This window comes from Macaca thibetana, chromosome 8 (assembly GCF_024542745.1).
Source record: "Macaca thibetana thibetana isolate TM-01 chromosome 8, ASM2454274v1, whole genome shotgun sequence".
In the NCBI taxonomy this organism is placed as follows: Eukaryota; Metazoa; Chordata; class Mammalia; order Primates; family Cercopithecidae; genus Macaca; species Macaca thibetana.
The window spans coordinates 4,850,395-4,867,340 of NC_065585.1; the positions used below are offsets into that span (position 1 = coordinate 4,850,395).

Consider the following 16,946-nt stretch of genomic DNA (forward strand, 5'->3'; position numbering starts at 1 on the left):
GTCCCAGCTCCTCAGGGGGCTGAAATGGGAGGATTGGATTGCTTGAACCCAGGAGGTCCAGACTGCAGTAAGCTATGATTGCACCACCACACTCCAGCCTGGATGACAGAGAAAGACCCCATCTCTTAAAAAAAGAGATACTTTTCGACTGTCTGTGCATCCAAATTTCTCCATCTTTAATTCAAAGATGCTAAACTATTTTGGAGTGAGCAGCTGTAGAATTTAACTTTTTTTCTAATTTAGCTATCTACTTTTCTTCATTTTTCTCATATTTTAGAGAAATATTTTTGATTTAATGTTCTTGGTTGTTGATAATGAAGGCCCTTCAAATATGAGTATTTTCTTGAAAAAAAAGTATGTCTCTAACTCAGATATATGAAAATCAACTTTTATTCTAAGTTTATTATTTCAAAACAGGTAATTTTTAAAATCAAATCCTGTCTTTGCAGAAGAGAGAAGCTATAATGTAATACCTGTTTTTGCTGTATGAAACCCATGCCAACTTTAAAGTCCTTTTCCAGGGTCATTAAAAACAGAGGAAATATTTTTTGTTGCTCTTTGAGTTTGATGGTTGAGGCATTTGTCTTCAAATTGCCAAGTTTTACAACTTAGATTAACTGTATTTCCTGCACCCTCTCCAAGCACTTTTGTGATGTTTTGTAACTTCCATCACAGGCACGCACAGAGGCTGGGCTGCGGTCCAGATGCGTTTGCTCCATGAACTGGTCTACGCCTCCCGAAGGATGGGGAACCCAGCCCTCTCCGTCAGACACCTGTCCTTCCTTCTACAGACCATGCTGGACTTCTTGTCGGATCAGGGTGAGTGAGCTCAAACCACAATTTTTTTTTTCAAGGGACTGTGAATGAGAGCACTTTAGATGCTGGTTCATGTAAACCCTGGGCTTGGGTTTCAGTGGGTGGAAGACACTGGGCAGCTCCTCGTCGGTGAGAAGGTCCCTGCCCCATGCCTTGGCTCGCTCCTTCCACACTCACTTCTCTGGGACCCCTGTGCCACCTCCTCCCACCTTGACGCCATCCCCTCCTGCTCCTTGGCCGGCCAGCACACTCCACGGCTTTTCCCTCTGCCTCTCGGGCTTCTTCTCAGCCTCCTGTGTTGCTTCCCATTTCCTTAGCCTGCCTTTTATAAAATATAAATGTCAAAGCATAACATTTACATAGAGGAGTACACGACTCGTAGGAATGTGTCTCAGTGATCTCAGTGAATTCTCACCAAGTGGCCACCATTGTAATCAACACCCGGATCAGAGACGGGCATGAGCAGAACCCAGGGGTCCCTTGTGCCCCTTCGAGTCACTGGGTGACTCCATCTTCCCTTCCAGAACCAAAGATGAGGTTTGCGTGTGTTTGCTCTCATGGGGCCATGCGGTGTCTCTGCCCCTGTTTCAAGGTTGCCTTTCTCCCAGGCTCCTTTCTTGGCCTTCATCTTCTCTTCTTATGCTGCTCCTGGGTGCTATCTGCTTTTTGATAGCAGGAAACGTGACCTGTTTCCCTACGCACTTGTGGCTCAGCCGCCCCACACCTGCCTTCCTGCCTGTACCCCTGACCCTGGCCCAGTGTGTGGTGCCGGCTGGGTTCTCAGGGAAGTGCTGTCTGCTGTGGAGACTGATGTGTGCAGAGCGTATTGGGAGGTACTCATGGGATCAGCCCCGTGGAAAGAAAGAGACGGAGGCAAGACTGGACAGTGGGAGAAGCTGGGCTTCAGTGCTTTGACACAGGCCTCAGCCGCATGGGGAGCTCTGCACTGCCGTGCCCTGCAGACGTGTCCCATGTTGTTCTGAGGGGCCGGGCCTTTCTCCTCTCTCACTGACCAGCAGTTGGATGCAGGCTACCCTGGGTGATGTGGTTCTCTTCAGCAAGGAGACAAGGCTTCTGCTGACCCAGCAGGGCCTGTGCAGCTGGGAAGCTGTTGGAGAGATCTCTGGCGATGGGAGGGCCGGGACTTCCTGTCCCCGTGCCAGGCCCTGGGTGCTCACCACTCCCAGGAAAGGGTAGGGTCTTGAAGGGCTCTCTCCTGTCGAGGACAGCTTCTGGGAAGGCAGCACTCTCCCCTGGGGAACCGGCTCTCCTCCCTGCAGGCCATCTGGTTGGCTCATTACTGCCCCCTGCAGTGCTGCTCCATCACTGCTGCTGTCCAGGCAGGGACTCCACTCCCTCACTCTCATGTCCTGGCACCTCACAAATTTCGTACTTCTCTGTTTTTCACATTTCTGAAAGCAGGACATCTTTCTCTCCAGCCCTCCACCCACTGCTTTCCCCTGGCTATTCGCTGTCTGTCTTCGAGTAGGCTCTGGCTCCAGGGTAATGTGGGGTGTGCATCTCTGAGGGTAGTTGTGAGGTTTAAATGCACTAATTCTGGCCGGGCATGGTGGCTCACTCCTATAATCTGAGCACTTCGGGAGGCCCAGGTGGGCGGATCACCTGAGGTCAGGAGTTCGAGACCAGCCTGGCCAACATGGTGAAACCCCGTGTTTACTAAAAATACAAAAATTAGCCAGGGGTGGTGGCGGGCCCCTGTAATTCCAGCTACTCAGGAGGCTGATGCAGGAGAATCACTTGAACCCAGGAGGCGGAGCTTGCAGTGAGCCAATGTTATGCCATTGTACTCCAGCCTGGGCAACAATAGTGAAACTCTGTCCCTTCCACCCCCGCCCAAGAAAAAAGAAACCCAGTATACACTAAGCAGCCCTCATAGAGCCCCTCTTCTCGCTGCACCTGTTGAAATGCTAGCATTCTTTAAAGGAAACATTGATTTCTCTGTAGTGATTTCCACGGCCATCTCTATGAGAAAGGAATTCTCCTTTTGTGAACTCCCGTGGTTCTTTGTTGCCAAGGTTCTGAAGGCACACACTGCTTATTGTGGCTGTTTGCATCCTCGTGTGGAGTAGCTGTTGTTTGCTATTGAGAACTTCTGGTGACCCAGGTGAATCTCTGCTCTGACCGGGGCCCCTGCGACAGGCATGCAGCTTTTCTGCGTGTATTGGGTCGCTGTTGCTTTTGGGGCTGCATTTGAACTGCGCTTTTCTTGGTTGTACCTGCAGAGTGAGCAGGTGGCCAGCAGGGCCACCGTGGAAGCTGGCTGCATGGCCCATTTGCACTGTGGCGTTTCGGTGACGGGAGGGAGCAGCAGGCCAAGGCAGAGCTCCCAGTGCCACCTATGTCTCCTGCTGGGGAGGCTGTGGCTCCGTGGTGGCTTGGGCAGTGGTCTGGTGTTACCTGCTGTAGTGCATTTTTGCTCTCCCCAGCCCCTGGGAGTGCTGCCCACCTCCCCCGCTCTGCTGGGATTTCTTGAGCCTCTCCGCGATCCAGCAACTCTAAGGAGGCAGAGCCTGGACTCTGTTTGTGCAGGGGCTTAGAATCTCGGGTGCCATTCCTGACCCATGGCACATCCATCTGCCCCTGTAGCCAGGACTTTGTTCTCTCCTGGTGGCAGTGTCCCCACACACCTCACCTCAGCAAGCACAGTTCCCACGGCTGCTGAGTTGTGACATGGCCCTGAGCCCTTCGCCTGAGCCGTCAGTGTCACTCCTTTGCCTGCTGTGTCTGCTGCATCTTGAACTTCTTCAGCACACACCTTCCTTCCCACAGTAGGGCTGGTGCACCTCCCCTGTCCCCACACCCTGTGCCTTCACCACGTGACTCCTCTTGGGCCTGGCCTCCTCTTGAAAGCCTTCACAAGTCTTTAGCTAGGCCAGGAACTCTGGGCCTCTGCTGTCTTCCTTCCTGCACTTACCACAGTTACAATTCGGTCATCAGTTGCATATTTAGTTGGTCCATGCTTGTCTCCCTCCGTGGGAGAAGACCTCATTCTGCCTGCTCTCTACCTGGAGCTGGACCTGGCAAAGACTAGATGCCAAGCGCATGGCTGCTGAGGTGTGAGTGATGTTGTCACAACCCTTGCCTTCATCATGATTGCTTATGGGAAAGTTGATTCTGACTTGGGTCCTCAGGCATTTTTCAAAAGCACATTCTTGGCCAGACATGGTGGCTCACTCCTGTAATCCCAGCACTTTGGGAGGGTGAGATGAGCGCATCACCTGAGGTCAGGAGTTCGAGACCAACCTGGCCAACATGGTGAAATCCCATCTCTACTAAAAATACAAAAATTAGCCGGGCGAGGTGGCACATGCCTGTAATCCCAGCTACTTGGGAGGCTGAGGCAGGAGGATCACTTGAACCCGGGAGGTGGAGATTGCAGTGAGCTGAGATCACACCACTGCACCCCAGCCTGGGTGACAGAGTGAGACTCCATCTCAAAATTAAAAAGTAAAATAAAATAAAATGCACGTTCTTTTTACAATGAACACATATGTGTGTGTACACTGAATGTGTATGTATACATATGCTGTATTGTGTTTTTCTGTTGGAGTTTGTATTTCTCAAGGGCATGGGCCATATCTTCCCCTTTGGGTGCCCTGTGGTTTCCATGGACATGGTGAGATGACTGAGCGTGTATGCAGGACCAATAATTGGAGTGACCCATTCCACACTTCTGTGTCAGGCTGATGAACCCGACTGTCTCCACTCCAGACATGTGAGGCCTTGTCTTGTTTTGATGACAGCACTGAGAAGTAGACTGTGTTTCCCAGCCCCACGTGCTCAGAGGTTGATGTTTGCACGCGTGTCCATGAGATGGCCGCTGGGAAGAGCAGAGTGGATGAGCACATAGGGCTCTCTTGTTAGTTGCTCTGTTGCTGTGTTTCTTTTTTGTTAATAGCAGTCATGCATTGTTGATGAGCATCCTTGTGCCTGGGAGTGGTGGTGGGTGTGTGCCTGCCTATCTCCCCTGCCCTTCCTGTCCAGAACGCAGAGTCAGCGTCTTTCTCCGGGTGGCAAAGAAAACCTCTACAGGAAAATACAGCGAGGGTTCTCGGTGATGCTTTAACCTCTGCCTTCCCCTCCTTTTTTTCTTATCCTGTTTATATTATTAAGCTTTGTTCACTTCTAAGCCTATCATGTGATAGTTGTACCTTTTCCTCATGTGATCTTTCAAAAAGGGTGATCTGTATGCTATATTTTTGAGTAATTAGACATTTTGTAACGGGTCACGTTGGAGGCTCTTTTAATATATATGTGTAAAATAAGTAAATGTGAATTCTTATTGAAACAGCATGTTTAACCGTGGCCTGTGGTCTTCACCAGCCCTAAGTGAGGACGGAGGCTTTGAGTTGGATGTGGCTCGTCCATTAGACTCCTTGTCTCCCTCACGTGGTCACGACTGGCCATTGCTTTTATGGCCAGAGCCCTTAGTTAATTCCCCCCCATGCTGTGATCTCTCTTCGGTGTATCTTCTCCACACTCGTATCCTGAAGACAGTTTCTTTTTCTTTCTTTTTCTCTTTTTAAGATCTACCAGGAATACTGGAGGAGAATATATGTTGAAAATCTGAGTTTGAGTTAGTCATGGTAGGAAGTTTTCTCCATTGTATTTGTAGAGTGAGTGAGGAGAGATTTGTCATCTCAGTTTGGATGACTGACAAAGCTGCAACCAGACTCAGCTAGATTTCAAATCAGGCGGTTTATGGGAAAAGAGAGGAGGAGCTATGATCATGAGGTATTTCTAAGATCCGTTGTTTTTGGTGGATTGTTAATTCCCGGTGAGAAAACAGAGAATGAAATCAGTATGCTTCCATATGGGCTGTGTTTCCATTAGGTGTAAATTGCGTTTGATTTTTGATGAAAAGTCAGCATAACCGTCTAGAGGTGTCAGGTGCCCCTTGTCCTGGAAAGAGGATGCACACTGTGATTGATGGGGTCCTGGCTGTATGTTTTTAGGTGACAGGAAAATTTGTTTACCCATGAAATGTGGATAGTGTCTTATGGTTATTTAAAGTCATATTAATTAGTGATTTAAAGACGCTTAGTTTGAAAGGAGAAGAACTTAGGATGCTTGATACTGTTGAACAAATAACAGTCTCTTGAAAGGCCTTTATATAATGGTATTTGGCTAATTGGAGTCGTCTGAGAAAAGGACAAAAGTCAGGAGGTCTGAAAGGTTCTTTCCGCTCACCTCAGCCTCTAATTACTGTAACCGCCGATCAATAATGACATCCTCCCTAGCCTCCATTTTCTTGTTTGGACAGCTAGGCTGTGCAGCGCTATGTGGCAGTTTGTTATTTTTAATGATAGATACTATAATTTATTGGATGGTCTTTTTTTTTCTGAAGAGCTCATGGTGCCATTCACAGATAACTAACATTTCTACGTTTTGCTGAGTTGAAATAAAGTATGGAATAGAAGAGCAGCCAGGCACGGAAAACACATGACCCCAGGGCTGAGGAGGGTCTTTCTAGCCTTCTTGTAATCTGTGAAACTAGACTGGTGACATGCATTGAAGACAGCATCATCTGGGGACTTCTGCTCCATGTGTACTCTCCAGTATGTGCTAAAGATTGAACCTACAAGATACATTATGAGGGCAAGTATTTACACAGAAAGGCTCTGAGTTCCCCAAGACTTTGGTCATTTTTTACAAGATGAAGTATTACCTTGATGATTTGTGGAATCTTCTTAGGAAGTGTGACTGTGTTGCTTTTCTGATCGTGGTACAGGGCATCTTTGTTGAGGCTTCCCGTGTGTGTGGGCACAGAGCTTCCATGGCATTCCAGCAGTAGATTAATGGAGCTGTCATCCTCTGAAGCCTCATGGGTTGTGCGTGCAAACCTGGTCCTGTGAACTGCACAGGAGTCTCTTAAAAGGGCAGAGGGATTCCTTCCTTTGTGAAAGGTTTAGAATGGCACATATTTGTAATTTCCAGCCTCATTTTTTGCCACTTTCACATTCACCCTGTATTTGGCCGTACTAAATTGCTGACAGTTCTCCAAATACAACAGCATTGCTATTCTGCTGCCTTTGTATATGCTGTTTCCATTACTGTTACATTGTCCAGGAATTCATCCCGGCCATGACTGCAGTGCCCCCTCTGGCAGCTTCCCATGCCCTGAAGCTGCCTCTGTCAGAGCCTCCAGCATGCTGGGCTGTGGAGTTGCTGGTCTGTTTCCCCACCCAGCAAGCCTCTAAGCTCCTCAAAGACACGAACTGTCATGTGTATCTGGAGCAGCACCTGGTAGCTTACAGGTCCTTAAATGCCGGCTGAATGAATGATGTCTTCTGTCTCTTTCAACCCACCTTCTGCTATGCTACCAAATGGATATTTCTTCTAATTGGCGATTTTAAAGATCCTGCTGTGGCCTTTGATCAGGCTTTTGAGCGGTGTTTGGCAAACGGTGGCCTACGGACCACGTCTGGCCTGCTGCCTGATGTTCATCCTTGCATTGGCTGTTCCAGGATGAGTTTATAGTTACTGACACCAATTCCTGTGGAAAATAGAAAAGACTCGTGGCTTTCACATCAAATAGCTAAAAAAGGGAACAAGGGGAAAAATTAGCTAGGTAAACTGTTTCAGAGACTGAGATCAAAAGCCCCAGGTAAGCGAGTAAGGTTCAGCCATATGTTGGCTCTGCTACTGTGAGTGAAGTGTGGTTTAAAAATGCATACTATATCAATGCCTACGAAAAGAAGGGGAAAAAAAGAAAAAATGCATACTATAAATATGTCATATTAATGCTACTGTGAAAAGACTGAGGAGTGACAAAAGGGGGGTCCCATGAGATGGGAGGGGTCCAGTGAATGAACCTGTGTTAAGGATGTGCCTTATTTCCCAGCATTTCTGCTGCTGGAATGACTTGACCAGGTTAGGATGGCAGGGAGTGTGATGTGCTCATGCTAGAGTACAGATGGTTTGCGTTGCACGTGCTTTCCTGGCCTTGGTCTTGTTGGGATCTGAAGGCATTTGGTTTGCCTGTTCTGCTGTCGTCCAGTGTCTTTCTGGAGGCCTCCGGGTAGATGGTGTTTCCTTGCAAACCCTCTCCGTATCTTGGTTTTGGCATCTACCTGCGGGATTGTTTTAAGGACTGGAGGTGACACACTTGAAGTACCTAACAATGTCTGCTGCCAAGAAGTGCTTAGTAAATATCATAAGATGGCACTGTTTTCTTTCTGGGGGACCTGGACACCAGCTCCTTGGTCAGACGTTAGTGGTTCTTTTGCTCAAGGTTACCTTAAGAAGACTTGGAGAGGGAAATAGGGAACAGCAGAATCACCCCAAAGGGCTATCGTATGTGGATGTGATTCTTTTCCAAGATGTGCTGCTGTTATAATTTGTATTATACTAACATAATTACCCATAGCACTGCTCTGACTGGCCTGGGGAAGGGGTGAGTGGGAGGTGGAAACAGAGGAGGAGGAGCAAGGGGAAGGAAAGGATGGTGCTGCTGAGAGGTGTTCTTCCAGGCAGGGAACGGCGGCCCGTGTAACCGGGGCTTCAGTGCGTGCTCTTTCCACTGCGTTTAATGCTCAGCCCAGTCCTAAGGTGTTGGGAAGGTGGCCTTTCCACCTCGCCATTGAAAGCGTAGATCAAGATTAGGCTGCCAGTTCCTCGTTCAGCGGAAGCAGTATAGAATCCCAGGTCTCATAGTATCCAACACGAATCTGACTTACTGTTAGACCTTGAGGTTGTTGAAGCATCTTAAACTTCCGAAACAACTGTCGCTATAAAGTGCCTCTCTCCCCATAGCTGCTGTCATGCTTTGCCTACAAGAAACGAAAGCCTTACTAAAATAAACGCAGTTTTTGAGAGCTAACTCATATGCCATACAATTTATCCATCTAAGGTATGTGAGAATACTCACAGGGCTGTGCAGCCACACCACAAGTGAACTACTCATCCATGTTGTGGCATGGCTGATCCTTTAAAATGCGATGCCAAGTGAAGGAAGCCAGGCTCTGAATTCCACACACACGTTGTATGATCCCAATGATTTGAAATGACCAAAATAGACTATAGGGACAGAATGGATTAGTCTTTCTTAGGACTGGGGGAATGGGGGACTTGGTGGGGGCGATGGCTAAAGTGTATGGAGTTGAGGCGGTGAAGATATTCCAGTGGTACATTGTGGTGACTGTTGCACGACTGTGGCATATCCTCAAAACCATTGAATTGCACCCTTTAATGGGCCAACTGCTATGCAAATTATATTTCAATAAAGCTGTTACAAACGTTTTTAAGAGTCTCTAGAAGACCTTTCTGTCTCATTGGCTAGAACCGGATTGTGGGGTCATGCCAGCCCACTGTAAGTGTGATGGGAAGCACAGTCATCCCTGAGTATTGGCGGGGGGCATTGGCTCCAGGCTCTCTCTTGGATACTAAAACCTAGGGATACTCAAGTCCCTGATATAAAATGGCATAGTATTTGCATATAACTTATACACATCCTCCCCCATAGTTTGTTTATTTATTTATTTTTATTTTTAGCAGAGATGAGGTCTCGCCATGTTGCTCAGGCTGGTCTCGTCCTCCTGGGCTGAAGCAATTCTCCTGCCTTGGGCTCCCGAAGTGTTGAGATTACAGCCGTGAGCCACCGCACCCAGCCTCCTGTATGGTCTAAGCCATCTCTAGATCACTTGTAGCACTTCATATGATGTAAACGCTACCTACATAAATCATTATTCTCCTGTATTGTTTAGGGAAAGGAAAAAAAAAAACTATACATGTTCAGCACAGATGCAATTTTTTTCCCCAAATATTTTCAGTCCTTGGTTGGTTGAATCAATGGGCACAGTGCCACGGCTAGGAAGGGCCAAATGGATTTGGCTGTTTTTGTCTCTAAGGGCAGGCAGCGTGGGGAGCTGGAGGGGTACGGGGAGAATGGCAGCACCGTCAGCTACCAGCGTGGGCCTGTGTCTCTTGTCCATTGTCACCTCTCCTTCCTTGTCCTTTACCAGACTACCCATGCAGTTGTTCTGGCCCAGCCCTGGAATCACCTTTTCTGCCATCCTCTACTCAATGCACCTTGGATGCGTCGAGAGGCCCAGCCAGCCTGCTTCCACTTTCTCACCCTGACTGCCTTTGTTCTGTTTAATTTGCCATCATCTCCTCTCTGGAGCCTCCTGCCCCTCTCCCTGGCTCCACTCCGGCCTCCCGTTGCTTCATTCTCCGGACACCCGTTTAAACTGCAACTCAGATCGTATTTTGTTGCTCCTGTAATAAAACCCAGGACTCACGGTGGCCTGCAGATTCTGCCCCTGGCCCTGCCCTCTCTCCCACCTTGTCCCTTACTTTCTCATCCGCTCCCGGTTCCAGTTCCTTTGGCTTCCTTAATTAATGCCTACGTGCCAAGCCTTTTCCACCCCAGAGCCCCACATGCCTGTTCCTGGCGATCTTGAATGGTGCACTTCTCCATGAGGTCTCACCTCCAGTACCGTCTTCCCCGGGAGACCGCCCTGACCCCCGGCTCTTCTGCATCATACCCTGTGCTTTGCGTTTCCCAGTCTTAACATGAGAGGCTAGCAGACCTCATCTGCCTTGTCCTGGGATGGCCTGGAACACAGTGGGTGTGAAGAAATACCGTTAAATGGATGGACAACCTCCCTTTGATATTTACCTGCACACTGCTTTGCCACTGTCCCTGTCACATTGCGGTGGCCGTTTAGGAGAAGTCTAAATGTCACTTCCTCATCTGGTTTGCTAATGGGACTTGCCCGGGGTGGGCACTGATGATTGCACTTGCAGGTCGCTCATCTTGTCATGGGCTGCTTGTCTCTATCAAAGTCACCTTGATGGAGGGTGGAAGTGGCAGCAGACGTCGCTGAATACAGGAGACCAAAATAATCACTGCAATTATTTGGAAAGAAGGCAAAGTTTGTTCTTTCAGAAAATGTTGTTTTCAGAGCAGAATTCAGATCTCTGCTTCTAAACCTTAGTGCGCGTGTTTGCTGGAAAGCGACGTCTTCCTAACCAAGGCTGCCGCAGATCCCACTGTGCCCTCAAAAGGTGCTCCTTGACTTTGTGGCAGAGGGAACCAGTTATGTTAGGTGACTGTAAAGACATTTGCCGAGAAGGAAGTTAAGGGAAGGATTACTGAGTCAGAGCGAGGCTTGGTTACTTAGAGGATGTAGATCATCTGCTGACCGTGTAGCTGAGTGAGAGTGAGGCATCGCTGGGCAGTGGTGGCTTCTGCAGCCTGACACTCTGTGCAGCCGTTGCCGGGCTACCTGGACATGGTGGCAGCCCGTTACCCTCATCAGGTCTTCTTCACCTTCCCCAGTTCCCACCCCTATTCTTGGCGCAGTGCTATGCTTTAAGGGGCACTGCTGGAAGGGAGCAGATGTTGACTTCACCAGGCCTGGTGTCTCATTAGAATGTTGCGGAACGGCCGCAAAGCCCATGGCACAGGGGCTTGTGCCCTCCTGTCCTCTCCGTGTTCCCCGCCCCCTCCTGCTGCCTCTTTTTCTCCCACCCCACTGGCTTCCCTGTGTGCAAACGTGCCGTAATTACCACAATGTGCAGCTCAGCTCAGCCAAGCCAAGCAGCCTTCCGCTCTGAAGCAGAACCTCTGCCAGGGTCGTCTGCCTTCCCTCACGCACCTTCTTCAGCCCTGCTGTGTGCCCTTCCCTCGCGCGCCTCCTTCGGCCCACCTGTGTACCCTTCCCTTGCGCCCCCTTCGGCCCCCTTGTGTGCCCTTCCCTCGCGCGTCCCCTTTAGCCCCCCTGCTTGCCCGTCCCTCACGTGCCCTCTTCAGCCCCCCTGCTTGCCCTTCCCTCGTGCGCCCCCTTCGGCCCCCTCTGCCGGACGTCCCTCTCCTCTCCCTTGCCAAGGTCACCAGTTTCCAAAGCAGGAGTCATTTCCTGTCCTCTTTTTCTCTCTGTCGACAGTGTCCTCTCAGTCCAGCGCTTCCTCTATGTGGTGCTTTTTTCCTTTCCCCAGCTCCTCCTGGAGCTTCCCCACTTCTGATGCCCATGTGCTGGGCACTTGCGTCAGGGCTTGGTTCTGGGTCCGCTTGTCTCTTTGCTCCCAGTGTCTGGCGATTCCCCTCAGACCATGCCTTTAGATGCCATTTACAATGTACACTTTAGCTTTCTGGCATGTTCACAGATACGTGCACCTATCACCACAGTCAGTTTTAGAACATTTTTATCACCTCCAAAGGAAGCCCGCACCCTACCGCTAGCTAGAGGCACACGTTGGCAGTCACATATTGTTGAATGCATTAATAATACATGCTTTTCTTCTTTTCCCTTTCTTGCTCGCTTTCCAGGTTGTTTTTGGTACTGTTGATAACACTGTGGTGAACATCTTTAGGCCTTTGGCTTTTTTTAGCAGGAGAGAGTTTTCATCAGGAGGGGGCCTCCTGGGTCAGCCTTTTTGGGTGTTGTGATTGCTGCTGAGACACTGTGGATGCGGCCACAGCAGGGCTGCTAATTCAGTGTGTGCAGGACGCTGCCGTCCTTTTCTAATTTGCGTTTTCTTGGTGACTTGCAAGGTTGGATTTTTTTCTGCAGGTTTGTTTGTTGTATCTCTTTTATGTGAAGTTCTTTTCCAGTCTTCTGATTGCTTCCTCCCTCCTGCTCATTTGACTGTCACTGAAACTTAGTTGGGGTTTTGTGGGGCAGATGGTGTCCTGCCATTGTGCTTTGTGATGTGAATGAAGTGGTCTGCCCACAGTCACCCAGTTATCCAGTCAGCTGTGAGTGGCAGAGCAGCAGGACCCCTGGCCTCCCAGCGCCTCAGAAAGGGGGAAACACTTGCCATGACACCTTTGACTGACATTTTGTTTAGTTGTCATGTGAGTGAATACCCTTCTTAGAGCTGCTGGACTTGCTGATGGCAAATTCTTCTTCGCGCAGTGCTCCTGGCCCCTAGTGGTGGGGTGATGATATATGTTTATGTTTTTTTGAAGGAAAAGACACCCATTGAACACTGAACCTGGAACAATTTCAAAACAGCCTTTGACTAGAGGACTTAAGGAAAAGGAAGAAGTACCACCTTGAAAATTATGAGAAAGCTGTAAAAATCACTGTATTCGTCACAGTTCTAGAGATATACATGTACACCATTAAAGAGAAATTATTCTGACACTTGTTAAAATGGTGAGGAGGATTTTACTTAAGACTACTACAGTAGGAGTCAACTCTATTGCAACAGAGGAGAGATTGAACTCAGCTCTGAATACAGGGCCAAGTGGGGCTTTATAGCCAGTGGGCAGAGTGAGGGGTCAGTGGGTGGAGAATTACTAAGAGGGGAGACATTAAGTGTAGGGGATTCTTGCTAAACTTGCCTAACAGGGAGGCCCAGGGTGACTTCCCAGGATTCTTGCCGAAACTGGGCTAGGCAGGCTGAGGACAGGGCTGAAGGATGAGGCCTCGTTGGAAAGAGGACTCACAGGAGCTTATCTGAAGTTTGGTCAAGGAGAGAGTCTTTGTCAGTGCACACGTCTATACATATGCACACATAGATAGGATTTCTTGTGGGGGACTGGGTTATGCACTGTGGGAGCTGGCTACCCAGGCCTGTGAAGCATCGTTTTGGTGTCTGCTGCTGGATCCCAAAGGCCTCAGGCAGGCAGGTGGCTGGGAAGGGAAGGCAGATGTGAAGGGAGGGAAGCAAGGGTAAGCCAGGAACTGTGGGGCTGAGCTGGACCCCAGAGGGATGGCCTGGAGCCCATGTCAGCATCTCCCCACCTCCCAGCCTGCTGCTCTGAGGGTGGGGGCTCCTGGAGGAGAGGCCGGTGCCTGCCCTTTGCGGCCGTGCTAAACATGCACGCCTGGCCCAGAGCTGGAGGAGCAGAGGAGCTATGGGTGGGATGCTGCCCGGCCCACCAGTGTGGGCGTGTGTCCTGCCCCGGGCCCCGGGACCGACGCTGCCCCCTGCGTCTGCCTCAGATCTTACACCAGGTGCCGACTCAGCTCTGCGGCAAGGCGCTGGGAAGTGTCATTCCAACTCAGCCGAGTGGATTCAGTGGTGAAGATTTTAATTTCTGGTGTGAATCTCAAGTCCACTCTTAGAAAGCAGGAGATAAATCCCCATCAAGAAGAAGTGTTCATTTTCTTTGCATCTCTCTCTAGCATATTTGATATTTGGTTGAAATTTTAACACCTGAACCAACTTTTTGTTTTGTTTTCTCTTTGGCAAGTCCGTCCTTACATGTTTAGTTAGATGGGTTAGACAGGGATACTAACAATTCTCCTCCTCCCTCTTCCCATTTTGGATAGAAAAATACTGATCTGATATTATGTGAGGCTTTCTGAATGAGGTGAATTGGACAGTGAAAAGCATAAGAAAAAATAAAGTAACTAACTCCTTTAAAAATCTTGGTTTTTGCATGTAAAATTGCAGTGTTTAAGCTGAGCATTTAATTTTAGTAGACCCTCAGGACTCCAAAGGATGTCTTTTACGGGTTCTAGGAGTACTGTTTGGACAATAAGGGACAAGGAGGAGCTGGAAAATCTGCACAGGAGCAGCAGCTCTCTTTACTTCCTTTCTGCAGGTATTTGTGGATCATCTCGCTTAAGTTGGGTACTATGCGCAATCGCAGTGTGAGGGGCGCGCAGTTCCTTTGGGGATGGCCTGGAGAAACTGGCCGGGGAGATGGAGCAACTGGGAGAAGCCGAGGTTGGCTACTGCTTTCCATGCCCTCAACCTCCCCAGCCAATGCACTCCAGGCAGTTTCACGTGTTTCAGCTTCCTTAGGTAGAAGGCTCGGTTTCTATTTGGTGCCATCCTACCTTGGATGTCTGAGTATGGATTTGGAGGTGGCAGAGCTGGCTTTGAACGCTAGGATCTGTTTGTTTCCTTAACTCTTCCAGTCCTGTAAGCCCCTTTGGGTTGTCCCCTTGCATTTGCCCTACCTCCAGGGCTGTGTCCAGTCTTCCCTGCATCTTCAGCTGCTGCCCCTCGGTCTCCCGGGATGTCCACGGTGGCCACATCTCTGTGCGTCTCCATTCTGTCAGTGGCCCAAGCCCCAGGTGGTCCATCTCCAGGAGTCTTCACCCCAGCCCCATTTCCCATCCCTCCCTACTCCCATGATCCCTTCCGTGGTGACTGCAGGAACTTGAGGTCTTTTGATAGCTGACTCCTGTATTTCCTCATCCTCTTCCTCCCCGAGTGTTCCCTTAACCTTCTTATATGGAGCGAGTGGCTCTTCAGCAGGGAGGTTTGGAAATGTGTGGGAGTGTTTCTGGCATAACTGTGACCAGGGCCTGTTGCCAGCATTTAGTCGGAAGGGACAGGGAAGTGAAATGCAAGTGTAGCCCAGTGCCAGGCAATAAATTACCGTCCCACTCACGATGCCATCCTAGCAATCCAGGGAGATGAAAACCAGCCCTTTCCTCGGCCTGCCTCCTCTGCTGTTCTCTCAAATGCATGCTGGTTTTTCTCCTCTGCCCCCAGGACCTCAGGGCCTAGAGATGGGGCGGGCATCATTTTCCGTTGCTACTTCCAAACAGTCTTCTTCAGAACACTCCAGCTCTTTGGGAGGGTGTGCCATTAGGATTGATGGCTCCTGCCTTTCCTTGTGTTGTGGTCATTGCCAGGTGAGCTGGCTACTTCTCACTCACCGGGGGCTTCAGTCCCTGGCCTGTTTTAGGAAGTCAGAGACCCTGAGTGGAGGGACTGGCTGAAGCCGTGGCAGAAGAACATAAATTGTGAAGATTTCATAACATTTATTAGTTACCAAAATTAATACTTTTATGATTTCTTACGCCTGTCTTTATTGCAGTCTCTGAACATAAATTGTGAAGATTTCATGGACATTTATTACTTCCCCAATTAATAATCTTAATAATTTCTTATGCCTGTCTTTAATCTCTTAATCCCATCATCTTTGTAAGCTGAGGATGTGTGTCACCTCAGGACCCTGTGATGATTGTGTTAACCATACAAATTGCTTGTAAAACGTGTGTTTGAACGATATGAAATCAGTGCACCCTGAAAAAGAACAGAATAACAGCGATTTTCAGGGAACAAGGAAAGGTAACCATAAGGTCTGACTGCCTGTGGGGTCGGGCAGAATAGAGCCATATTTTTCTTCTTTCAGAGAGCCTATAGATGACTGTGTGAGTAGGAGAAATATCGCTGAATTCTTTTCCCAGCAAGGAATATTAATAATGGATAACCCTGGGGAAGGAATGCATTCCTTGGGGTAGGTCTATAGATGGCTGCTCTGGGAGTGTCTGTCTTAAATGCGGTTGAGATAAGGACTGAAATACGCCCTAGTCTCCTGCAGTACCCTCAGGCTTACTAGGTTTGGGAAATTCCAGCCTGGTAAGTCCTAGTCAGACTGGTTCTCTGCTCTTGAACCCTGTTTCCTGTTAAGATGTTTACCAAGACAGTGTGTGCACAGCGGGACATGGACCTTCATCGGTAATTTTGCCTTGCCTTGTGATCTTTGTTGCCCTTTGAAACGTGTGATCCTTGCGACCTATTCCCTGTTTGTACACCTCCTCCCCTTCTAAAATCCCTAATAAAAACTTGCTGGTTTTGTGGCTCGGGGTCACCATCACAGTCCTACCAATATGTGATGACACCCTCAGAGGCCCAGCTGTAAAATTTCTTTGTACTCTTTCTCTTTATTTCTCAGACTGGCCAACACTTAGGGAAAATAGACAGAACCTACGTTGAAATTTTGGGGGCTGGTTACCCCGATACTGGCCTGCTCTGTCCTCAGCACCTCCACCCCTGTTCTTTTCCTGGCGACTTCAGCACCCACACAGAGGACCTACTCAACCCTGCCTGCTCTCCCACCTCTGCACGTCCTGCTGGGGGATCTCACCTGGCCCTAGGGCTTCAGGAATGGTCTTTGCATTCACGGTGCCTGTACTTCTTCCTTCTGCGGTGCTGTAGGCCTGACTGTCTACCTGCCCACCCTGCCCACCCTGCCACCCATCTCAGCACAGGGTGCCCCTGCCAGCCCGCTGCTTGGGCAGAAACCTTGACGCCATCGTGGCTTCCCTGCTGTCAGGCCCCACGTCTAGTACATCAGGAAGTCCTGGAGGCTTCACTGCCCCAGCACATCCCAGATATGACCACGGCTTCGTAACATAGCACCTTTCTGCTTAAACCTCCCCAGTGGCTCCCAGGACACATATCAGGAA

General features: G+C 49.3%; 2 protein-coding genes across 8 annotated transcripts in view; one reads left to right on the top strand and one right to left on the bottom strand.

The window, feature by feature from the left end:
* The window catches only part of CHRAC1 (chromatin accessibility complex subunit 1), an 873,427-nt gene that overhangs the window by 150,235 nt on the left and 706,246 nt on the right, over positions 1-16,946 (bottom strand). The gene's annotated exons all lie outside the window — the stretch shown is intronic.
* TRAPPC9 (trafficking protein particle complex subunit 9) overlaps positions 1-16,946 on the top strand; it is a 723,405-nt gene that overhangs the window by 96,121 nt on the left and 610,338 nt on the right. For all 4 annotated transcript variants that reach the window (XM_050800232.1, XM_050800231.1, XM_050800230.1 and 1 more), the window contains one exon: positions 676-819. In XM_050800232.1, the coding sequence (XP_050656189.1) occupies positions 676-819 (144 nt within the window). The remainder of the gene's footprint in view (positions 1-675; positions 820-16,946) is intronic.